Here is a 12,632-nt window from a genome sequence, read left to right on the forward strand (position 1 = left end):
GATTTTGTACCTCTTCTGGCTTCTATTCCTTTAAACAATGTATTTGTTTTACAAAACAAGATCCTGGAAGGAAGGGGTGTTGATGCTTGAGGCATTGGTAGTGTTCTAAATTTACTACACAAGAACTGAAAAGTAAATGAATTCTTCCACCAAAGTCAGGAAAGGACATTTCCAACAGGTACAAAGTTGTCAGAAAAATCACAAAACCCTTTGTGATTTAGAGGGAGACTATCAGGGCAGGCTCCAGACAGGCTTGCACAGGTCCAGAAGATTACTTTATAAAGTAACCCCCTTTGGTATGACCTGAGTTAAGTGAACAGTTGAAAGTTAGACTAGATCCCTCATTTTGTATGTAAGGAGAAGGAAAGGAAATTTATTTGTTGATTTTTTTTATTGTTGTTATTTGGTCATTCTATCATATGTAATAGTGACTAGTCCAGCAATACCAGAAATAGTTTTCAAATCCATAAAATCAAAATAATGTGAATGACTGGTGAGCTATTTTCAGAAGAACCAAATCATAGGAGTTTAATTCAAGTATTTTCTCACCATAACTAGCCATATATTTAACCAATTTCTTTGTGATCTGAACATGATGAAAACCTAATAAAATTTAAATAATGTCATGATAATATAATACAGTTAGAGAACTTTAATATTCAGCATGGTTCACCCATTCTGGTTTCATGAATATACATTTAGCATCCATCATCCTAGTTATTTCATGTCCTACAGATTATCCCACTTTAAAACTACGAATTCTCAGAACTAATGATCATTCACTCATTTTACTCAGGAAAACTGTAATTTCCACTTAAAGTCATTAGTTAAAAAGAAACAAAACGCCCAAGAATGCATATCCTAAATAACAAAAAATGGCTTTGTTTTCATTTCCAATTCCTCTTGCCTTTTTCTGAATTCACTATCATTACTTCTTTATATTCATAGTAATAGCTCTCTTTAATTATATTTCAAAATCAGTCCTTGAGAAATGGGGTTAGAATCATACACTTACAGTCTGTGATTTTTAGTGTCCTCTTGACTTCTCCACTTCCTGAGCCCCCACAACCATCTTCATCATCACAGTCCCCGCTGACCTGTTCAACCATGCCGCCACCACTGCCCATGTGAAGTTCCCACTTGGTGGGTTTGGGTGACCTACCCTGTAACAACTAAATATGGATACCAAAAACATTTATTAATAGAAAGTTCAAATCATCTAAGGATGCTATTCAACAACATGAAAAATTATAACTGTTTTCTTATGTGCATACACTATTTTGATGTGGACACCTTAACAAATCAAGCATGAAAGAAAGAGAAAAAACTATTGACATGATAATAAATAGTGGGCAAGGTCTTATAGCTATGAAGAGCTGCAATCTGCCTATTAGCACTGTGATACAGTTTTGGAAATCAAATAAAACCAGATCTTCTCTCTCATGAATACTTTGGTCAGAGAATCCTGTTTCTGAATACACAATATTAAAAGCAGGATAAATCAATCTCCAGTACAACAAAACTCCCTCTGAAGAGTATTGGCTGGTAATATACAAACCAGCAGTTTGGTTTTACAAACCAACAGTCCTAAATTTCCCAAAAAGAAGACTGCCATTCTTCTAAAAAGACTCAGTGAAAGAAATATAGCATCTTGGACATGTACATTTATAGTTTTATTTAAACTTTATGGATTAAATATGCATACCAATGTGTAACAGAAGAAAATCATGGAACAAAAGACTTGGGTTCTAATTCCATGTATACAAATTACTCAAGAAACTTAACCAACTTTTTTGTTTCTCAAGAATTTCACTTACTTTGATGAGCAAAATAGATAGAATAGCCATTTCCCCCTATAACATGGGGAAAATAACATTTTGAATAATACTGGACATGCCTGAACTCCTTTTCCAAAAGGTGATGTGAATAATGGAATATTTCACTTAAAGCTAAGACTGAGCAACATGAGTTGGAATGTGACATTTACACCTTTAAGGCATTTTGGGAGGACCCATTACCAAGCATGAGCACTAGAAGGTATTGCCATGTTATGAATGAAACATATTGCAGCTGAGTGGCTAATGGGAATTCATGTTTTCAGGATGTTTTATGAAAGTATTAGGGTTGTTGTTTCTAAGAGCTTTTTAGAGATTTCAGATTTTCAATACAGAGATCAATTGTATTGATTAGCAGAAAATAAACACACAATTCAAGGAGAGCATTTTATACTGAAAAATATAGAGCAAAATATCCTAAGCACATATAAGACAAATATGTTTAGCATTTAAAGAACACTAACATTAAGCAACAACTTTGACAACTGATTAACTTTCAAAGTTAAAAAATAAAATTGGGTCACAAATTCTGAAATATCGCAGCTCCTTGAGATTTATTTTCCCTGAGAAAAATGAAACATTAAAACAATTTGAAAATAATTTTAAAATTTTAATCAGAATTTATCCTATTGATCAGCATTTCTCAAATGTTAATAGGTGTTACATTTTAAAAGAAAACTTCTTTCATGGTCAATGAATTTAGAATTAAGTTAAAGAAAGTTTCTTATTGCATTTAATGTACTGATATGAATACTACCTCCTGTAGGGAGATATGGCAATGGGAAAATACAGATTTGTAACAAAGTATATAAAATTCAAAAATCTGAAAAAGTTAAGGAAAAATAAAAGGCATTATTCTATAAAGATAAAATTTTAATAATTAAAACTAAAATTATCATTAAATAAAATATTTTAAAATTAAATGAATTTCATAAAATATTGCCATATATCATTTGCTATTTAGCATAATCACAAAGGTTGAGATTCACAGGTTCAACATACTCAGATTTAAATCCTGATTCTGACATACATTAACCATGTGACATTGGCAAATTCCTGAATAATTCAGTTCATTCAAAACTAAAATAGAGACTAATATACCAGGGTCATTGTTCTTATTGTGAGAAAAATATATATAAAGTATACTGAATGGTGCTTGCACATTAAAAGGTAATGCATTTTGATAATTATTATCTTTGTTATTAAACATTCTATTGCAATATTGCTTAAACACTTAGAATTCATTAACTGAAAAAATATTTGATAAAGAATTCAATTATATGACTTACATTAAAATTATTCAAAGTTGTATCTGAAAAGCACAATAAAAGCTAAACTCTCTGATAAGTGTTATTTCTTTTGCCTCTGGCACTTTTTCCCAACATTTCCCATTTCAACTTTATTTCCCTGTTATCTAAGTATTCTTCCAATATTTTACTGGGATCTTGGTCAGAAGAATAAACCTTGTGAACAGCCCTAAGAATGGATAAGTCACCAAAGATCCAACCCAATGAATTTGAACTCAAAAATGCAAACAGAAAGATAGCACGTGTAAAATAAAACTTACTGCTTTAGGTAATTAACTTGGGTTGAAAGTAATTAAATGCATTAGCTATCAGAGAATGATTAATTTATTTATAGTGCTGGTAAAAATAATAGATGACAACAGAGAAAAATTATTATTTTTAAAACCATTAATATGTTCATTATACTATATTTCTCCATCACTTCATTGACACTCCAAGAATCATCTAAGACACACAAGCTCATATTTTAAGAAAGAAAACTATATAAAACTTATTTTAATTTAAACTATCTGTGGTACAGCAGAATTATAAAATGGGCCCTGAGACTTCTCACTTGAATCCTTGGGTCTGTGCATATGTCACTGTCACATCCACTATATTACATGGCAATAGGAATTTCCACAAATGATCAATTCATTCAAATGCATCCATGATCTCATTTGATCTATGCTCCAGGTCCCCATGATCCCATCTCTTTCTGGAAGAGCCAGCACCTCCATCTTCATCTTTTCTGCATAAAATTTCTACTTTATATGTTCATTTCCTTCTTCTAAATCATAAACATCCACAAACATTCATTTTCATTCTCACAATTGTAATAAAACTTAATTTTTGAATATCCCCAGTCAATAACTAATCAACAAAAACAATCAGCTTTTCACAGTAAGACCCTTATTCAAAATCCCACTTCTTTTGACTAAACTATTCTGATTTCTTAGTTTGATCATCTTTCTCCTCACATTTCCAAAATAATAAAAGTAACTGTCCAGCTAATAATGTAAATCCCCTTTCAGTCTTTCCAGACTCTTTCAGGGAACCCATCCTAACAGATTGCATTCTCATCTGTGTAAAGATCATACTTAATTCTTTATCTGCAACCCCTGTTACTCTTCAGCTCACCACTAAGCAACAGTTAGATATAAAAGGTACTGTACTATTCTGTTTCTTAAATAGAACTATTCACTTCCATATTCATGTGTCATTACAACTTCTCTCTCCAACTCCCTCACTGTGAGGGACATTTGTCTCTCCTGCCTACTACCACCATGTTATTTCCCTTAAATCAGTACTTTCACCATGCCATTTCTCTGCCTTAGAACTTTTTGTGACTCTATAGTGTCAAAACCCACTGGGGTCAACCTGTATCCAGAGGAGAAATGTCAGTCTAGCTAGATGAGCCACAGAAAGAAGTCTTATGATGAAATGTTTGGGAAATGCATACCTAGTCCCCTTCCTGAGATCTATGAACTAAAAGGCTCATAAGGAATCTACAGTAAGCAATCTTGTTTAGCTGAGATTCACTCTACATTTCCCAAATTAACATATGCAAATTAACCCCTCCTCTCACACTACAAACATTGATATTGTTTGGAAATGAGTCTATAATAAAAAAGTTCAACTTTTGCCTCCAATCAAGGTCCCATAAAATATACTGTTTCTTAAATTATTATATCTAAAACAGCAACCCCCCGGCACCCAGATTCCACTACATAGCATTTTGTTTTCTCACAATAATTGTGTGAATTTATTTGCCTGGAAAATCCCACGGACAGAGGAGCCTGGCAGGCTACAGTCCATGGGGTCACAAAGAGTTGGACACGACTGGGTGACTAACTTTTATGTTTTGAACTTTGTTTATGTTCTCGTCCTTCTCATTACTATCATAAACAGTATGGCCTGACATCACTAAACTAAGCCAGTCTTTCAAGGAAGAAACCCACATGGAAGTAAAATTACCTCCATTCATTCTTGTCCTGCCTTGGCTCTGAACTTGCCCAAATGTAAAGCTGATGGCATTTTGAATACTTAGACTTTTCCCCTGTCCTGGAGGGTAGAAAGTCAATCAATAAATACATATTTATAGAATTACTTCAACAGAGGAAAGAGTATGACTTTGGGTCCCAGCCACACATTAATTGTGTGCCTTTAAGCAAGTTACTTAAGTCCATTAAAACTCATTTTATTCTATTGAATAATAATGCAAAGGAAAGGAAAGCACTTTATATACTATAAAGTACTCTGCTCATTTACAGTGTTCTGTGCAACACACTGCATTAAAACTGAGAAACGCACAAAGTAAGGACAGAGTAGGAAAAGAATTCAACAACTTTTAGGGTGTTCCTTTTTTCCTCAATGTCAAGCAATTTGTGCATTCAGCTGATTAGCTGAAAATAGTCAGTTTGGATGACTGATGCTTCCTGCCTATGTTTAATTGGTTTAGGAAGCTCATTAGGGATGCTATCTTGGAGGATGAATTTGGTGAGTAGAATATCTGATAACTGTGAGGCAAATGTATTTCTTTCAGCTGGTGAATTAATCTCTCAATAGACTCAATTTGCTTTTTACTAACTGTCTGGCAATATCCCATCGTTGCAACAGCCTTTCAAACACTTACAATAAAATCTGGCTATTGATGGCTTGCATACACATGTTTGCTGTAAAAGACAAACATATTCATCACATTCAACAATCTGCACATGTGAGAGCAATAGAATGTGCTTCAAAATGCAATATATAATGATACATCTCTAAAATATTCCCTCCGTCCTTTTATACTCATTTACACAGATACATAAGAAGTAACTATATGTTTAGAAAACATTGGTCATCATAAACAGTATGTTTTAGTCATCTGTTCAAACCTAGACATGGTAGAAGATTCTGTTTTACAATTTTGTATTATTGATGGGCAAGTATGTTGGTTGGTTAAAAAAAAAATGGAAAAATTGTGCTTTCATTTCATCATTAATAAAATATCTCTAAAGAATATATATTAAGTATAGAACAAAAGCCCTCTATCTATAAATACATGCAAATATGTACGTATATATGAATTTAATTTTGTTATAAAGCAATTGGTATCTATACTTTCATAAAATTTAAGTAAAACCTATAAAGAAATATATGGGAAATAGAAAAACTACTGAAGTGTATAATATTAAAAACTGGAACTCTGATTAAAAATTTCTTATGATGTATTTTCAAAATTTATCTTTGCAACATATTTAAATTAGACATATTTTAAACAAAAACTCTTTATATAAAATGCTCTCACTTTTTGAATTGAACTTCCGTTTCCTCAAACCTCCAGTTCTGTTCCCATCTACCCACCCCAACCCACTCCACAATATTTCACCTTTGTCATGTATACTTTTTCATCTTTTAGATGTTTCTCTTATATAAAACTTTTCTGCACTTTCTCTTTCAAAATTGGAAAATATTTTATCCCCCAAACTTAAATACTACAAATCTTCAGATTATATTAAAGATTATGTTTTCAAAAGCAGTTAAACCTTTATAGACTATCCTACCTAAAAAGCCAAACACATTCTACAATATGTCATGTTATGTTAAGTTGACCAGACACAGAAGTCATTTCTGTAGGATTTCTTGTCAGTGTTTGCTCTAAGTTTGAGCTTTCTGATCTCAGCTTCTGTTGCGCTGATAATTTGAAAGGTCACTGTTCTGTGACATTTGGTTTGTGCAATGCAGTCTGGCAATTTATAAAAGTCTTGTGATTTTGTAAATAGAATACTGAACTTAGAAAAGGCTTATTACATTCACTCTTGGCCTCTTAAACTGTAAAGAAGTCATTTGTTCTTTTTCCCTTAAGAAAATTCTATGTATTTCCCTTCCACCATGCCTGACCCTTACCTCCAGCTCAAAATGAGTCATTTCATTTTCTGAGCCGCCATAACAAAACTGACCAGATAAATTTATAATTAATGTGTATCCTTGTCTAAACTCTAAACTAGATCTCACAGGAGAGTTAAAGCTAAAAGCTGGTGAGTTAAATGCAAGAATAGAATGGAACAGTGACAAAAACTCAAATAAGACACAGGAAAAATGTTGGCCCTGAAGAGGAAGTGTGCAGGCCAAACAGTGTCAATCATCAAAAGGCTCTTGTGAAATGTCTATAGCAAAACACTACAAGGACCTGAAAAGAATTGAGGAAAAAGCAAAAACAAACAAACAAAAAACCATTTCTTAGGAGACAATCCCAGAGTTACTGTTGGAGACATCTACCAAAACATCCATGCTAAGTCAGCCATAAATAGATAGGTCCAGAAGAACAATATCAGGAGTAGGAGAAGAAACAAGCATACCTGAACGGTAAGTAATGTAAAAGGACCCTGAAGCAGGAGAAGAAAGGGAGAAGAAAAGTGGAGGTTATAAGTAGATTAAAAGCCCATAACATGTCCAGTGGAATAACTAGATGTGCAATGCAAAATCCTCAAGTCAAACATTTCATTGTGGGGACATGATGTATGAAAACTACTAAAAATTTTTAAACATATGAAAATTACTTTCTTGATGCCAACTCTTACTTCAAAGCTAATTTATTAATTGTCTTAATCACTGCATGTTCACCAGCACACATATGCACACACAAGTCACATGGACATATTGTCACCCACCAATATTATAGGACCGAAAACATCATGTCAGTTTCTGGCTGACTCAGGTTCATCTATGAATGCAATTAAATGCATTCTAAATAAGAACTATCAGACAAATAATTGTATTATTTTCTATTCATGAGGTTCAGAATAAATTTATATTGTTAGTGGTATGGTTTATCATTGTGAAGTCATTTTCTTCTCATGTTGGAAGCCTGTATCCCTTTAACTAGGTCTTTATATGCATGGGGAGTATTTATCTATTCACCAAAGTAATACTGTGACGGTGGTCATTTAGTTGCTAAGTTGTGTCCGACTCTTGTAATCCCATGGACTGTAGCCCTCCAGGCTCCTCTGTCCATGGGATTTTCCAGGCAAGAATACTGAAATGGGTTGCCATTTCCTTTTCCAGGGGATCTTCCAGACCCAAGGATTGAATCTGGGTCTCCTGCACTGAGGCAGATTCTTTACCTACTGAGCTACCAAAGAAGCCCAGATACATAAGCAAATTTGCCCCAAATGTGCAGTTACTTGTGTACTGAACTACTTCAGAAAACTGGCTCTTCCTTGTAGAGGTTCACGACAATTAAAGGTGCAAGTGACTTACTGTTGAGAACATGCTTAGCTAGTTGCCTAGTTATCCCATATTATCTTCCTGACATTCCAGAGCCCAGCAACTGAATTTCCAAAATCAAGGACAGACCAAAACTGAACATCTACTGTTTCTGGGGAAAATAAGTGAAAGCATTCCCAAGCATAGATGGACTGATTGAAGATAAACTCAAGACAAATCAATACCATCTGTTAAATCTGGCTTCTGCTCACCACCCTCTACTATATCACAAGGTAGTTTTACAGGCACTTCCTAGTTAATGATATAGATAGGGATTCATTTTACATGGTTAGCAAGTGAGTGTTTTTTCCCCCTTTAGCCTACCAAAGTGTTCCCTCACCTGGTTCAATCATAAGGAACAGAACAGTAAGTACCAGTGTCTTAGTTATCTGCTCTGACAGGAAGACTGGGTCATTTTTATAATGTATACAAAAATTAGCAATTTGCATCATTAACTTAGATTTTTCCTTACTCTTTTTTAATAGCTTCAGCATGTTTCTGGCAGGCCTACAAGGTTTATAGCATTCAACTGTTTTGTGTTTTAATCATGGTCCTTTAATCATTTATCTGCATAAGATTGATGTCATAGAAAGACAACAGAAAATAAAAATAAAGAAAAGGAAGGAAGGAAGAAGAACAATGTCACTCATAATGCATTGCTAATGTAAGGGCTTTCTGATTAGAAAATATTTTTGTTAATTCATCACAATTTTCATTGCCTTTTTCAAAGAACTGTGGAAGATTGCAAATCCATTTAAAACCTGGTTTTGGTAACCAGTCTAGAGGCTCTTCATTGGCCAGCTGTGCACAACTCATTCTCAAGTACTCTATTAAAACATTCCAGAATAGATTCCCCTGAAGTTTCTACAGTCTATTAAAGGTTTACTTTCAAAAGGAGCTCATTCTGATTCCATTTAGTATGACACCCTTGTGTATGCCAGATGGTTATGAGAGTTATATCTTCATAAATGTCATTCTGGTTTTCACCTTTGCAATGAAATTCCCTCAATCTAGCTTTATTTACATAAACCATAAAAATATGGACAGAGACAAGCCAAAAGAGGATTAAAGGAATGTGATTTTATTAAATATTCTAGACATAATTTGAGAAAAATGGTTAAAATTCGAGACTGTAATTGTTTTGGGGAGGAGGTTGGTAGGTATTTGACTGGGATTCTAGGCCAAATTCCCGTTAACTATTTATATGCATGACCTTAAATAAATCATTTAATGTTGCTGAGCCTAAATGTTTCAACTGAAAAAATAAGAAATAAAGAAGGGAAAAAAAATCCTGAATGTGTTCTAGAGCTCCAAATTTTCAAATCTAATATACTTCAAGTCTTTCTAACATTTGGCTTAGAAATAGGTATTACATAATTAAAGATTATTGCTGTTCTCCTTGATATTCATTTTAATTCTATTCTTGTACTCCTGTTTCTGCTAGATTTATTTTTTTAATTTAAAAAATATAGTATCCATTTATTATTAATTAAATTATGTTTCTGCAAAAACTCTGTCGAAGCCCTTATCATATCCATTTATTATTTACTAAATTTTGTTTCTATAAAAATATCTGTTGAAGCCCTAAAACCCTAGGACCTCAGAATGTGACCTTATCAGGAAAAAGGGACTTCACAGAGGTAATAAAGTTAGTTCAGTTCAGTTCAGTCACTCAGCCATGTCTGACTCTCTGAAATCCCATGGACTGCAGCATGCCAGGCTTCCATGTCCGTCACCTGGAGTTTACTCAAACTCATGACCATCCAACCATCTCATCCTCTGTCATCCCCTTCTCCACCTGCCTGCAATCTTTCTGAGCATCAGGCTCTTTTCCTATGAGTCGGTTCTCCGCATCAGGTGGCCAAAGTCTTGGAGTTTCAGCTTCAACATCAGTCCTTCCAATGAATATTCATGACTGACTAACGTTAGGATGGACTGGTTGGATCTCACTGTCCAAGGGACTCTCAAGAGTCTTCTCCAAAACCACAGTTGAAAAGCATCAGTTCTTCAGTGCTCAGCTTTCTTTATAGTCCAAATCTCACATCCATACATGACTACTGGAAAAACCATAGCCTAGACGAGATGGACCTTTGTTGGCAAAGTAATGTCTCTGATTTTTAATATACTGTCTAGCTTGGTCATAGCTTTTCTTCCAAGGAGTGTCTTTTAATTTCATGGCTGCAGTCACCATCTGCAGTGATTTTGGAGCCCAAAAGATAAAGTCTGTCACTGTTTCCATTGTTTCCCCATCTATTTGCCATGAAGTGATGGGACCACATGCCATTATCTTAGTTTTCTGAATGTTGAGTTTTTAGGCCAAATTTTTCCCTCTCCTCTTTCATTTTCATCAAGAGGCTCATTAGTTCTTCTTCCCTTTCTGCCATAAGGGTGGTGTCATCTGCATATCTGAGATTATTGATATTTCTCCCAGCAATCTTGCTTCCAGCTTGTGCTTTATCCAGCCCAGCATTTCACATGATGTATTTTGCATATAATTTAAATAAGCAGGGTGACAGCCTTGATGTACCCCTTTCCTGATTTGGAACCAGTCTGTTGTTCCATGTCCAGTTCTAACTGTTGCTTCCTGACCTGTATACAGATTTCTCAGGAGGCAGGTGGTCTCCTGAGGCAGGGAATATCAGGTGGTCTGATATTCCCATTTCTTTAAGAATTTTCCACAGTTTGTTGTGACTCACACAGTCAATGGCTTTGGAGCAGTCAATAAAGCAAAACTAGATGTTTTTCTGGAACTCTCTTGCTTTTTCCATGATCCAGTGGATGTTGGCAATTTGATCTCTGATCCTCTGCCTTTTCTAAATCCAGCTTGAACATCTGAAAGTTCACAGTTCATGTACTGTTGAAGCCTCTGGCTTGGAGAATTTTGAGCATTACTTTACTAGTGTGTGAGATGAGTGCAGTTGTGTGGTAGTTTGAACATTCTTTGGCATTGCCTTTCTTTGGGATTGGAATGAAAACTGACCTTCTCCAGTCCTGTGGCCACTACTGAGTTTTTCATATTTGCTGGCATATTGAGTGCAGCACTTTCACAGAACCATCTTTGAGGATTTGAAATAGTTCAGCTGGAATTCCATCACCTCCACTAACTTAGTTCATAGTGATATTTCCTAAGGTCCACTTGACTTCACATTCCAGGATGTCTGGCTCTAGGTGACTGATCACACCATCGTGGTTATCTGGGTCATGAAGATCCTTTTTATATAGTTCTTCTGTGTATTCTTGCCACCTCTTCTTAATATCTTCAGCTTCTGTTAGGTCCATAACACTTCTGTCCTTTATTGTGTTCATATTTGCATGAAACTTTCCCCTTGTATCTCTAATTTTCTTGAATCCCATTCTATTTTTTCCCTCTATTTCTTTGCATTAATCACTGAGGAAGGCTTTCTTATCTCTCCTTGCTATTCTTTGGAATTCTGCATTCAAATGGGTATATCTTTCCTTTTCTCCTTTGCCTTTTGCTTCTCTTCTCTTCTCTTCTCAGCTATTTGTAAGGCCTCATCAGACAACCAATTTCCCTTTTTGATCACTGCCTCCTGTACAATGTCACGAGCCTCCATCCATAGTTCTTCAGGCAATCTGTCTACCAGATCTAATCCCTTGAAATTATTTGTCACTTCCACTGTATAATCATAAGGGATTTGATTTAGGTCACACCTGAATGGTCTAAGTGGTTTTCCCTACTTTCTTCAATTTAAATCTGAATTTTGCAATAAGTAGTTCATGAGCTGAGCCACAGTCAACTCCTGGTGTTCTTTTTGCTGCCTGTATAGAGCTTCTCCATCTTTGACTGCAAGGAATATAATCAGTCTGATTTTGGTATTGACCATCTGGTGATGTCCTCTAAAATGAGGTCATCTTGGTGGGCCCTAATCCCAATACGATTAGTGTCATTATAAAAAGGGGAGATTTAAACACAGAGACACACACAGTGAAGGCTCTATGGAGAGAGGGATATCCCATGAAGTTGAAAGGACTGCACTGATACAATTACAAGCCAAGGAATGGGAATGATTGCCAGCAAACCCCTGAGAGCTAGAAGAGAGCCATGGAACAGATCTACCACCACAGACTTCCGAAGGAAACAACCTTGCTGACATCTGGAATTTGGACTTCTCACCTCTAGAATGTGACAGAATAATTTTGTTTTACCCCACCCAGTCTGTGGTACCTTGTTACAGTAGCCCCAACAATTGAATACAAAGTTGCTGCTGCTGCTGCTGAGTCACTTCAGTCGTGTCCG

The 12,632-nt window shown here is 35.1% G+C and overlaps 1 protein-coding gene across 1 annotated transcript in view; it reads right to left on the minus strand.

The window, feature by feature from the left end:
* GPC5 (glypican 5) overlaps positions 1 to 12,632 on the minus strand; it is a 955,909-nt gene that overhangs the window by 144,494 nt on the left and 798,783 nt on the right. The window contains exon 7 of the mRNA XM_088842817.1: positions 1,016 to 1,172. Coding sequence (XP_088698943.1) covers positions 1,016 to 1,172 — 157 coding nt within the window. The remainder of the gene's footprint in view (positions 1 to 1,015; positions 1,173 to 12,632) is intronic.

The sequence above is a fragment of the Moschus berezovskii genome, chromosome 13 (genome assembly GCF_049115385.1).
Source record: "Moschus berezovskii isolate FMDL1 chromosome 13, NW_MosBer_1.0, whole genome shotgun sequence".
NCBI lineage: Eukaryota > Metazoa > Chordata > Mammalia > Artiodactyla > Moschidae > Moschus > Moschus berezovskii.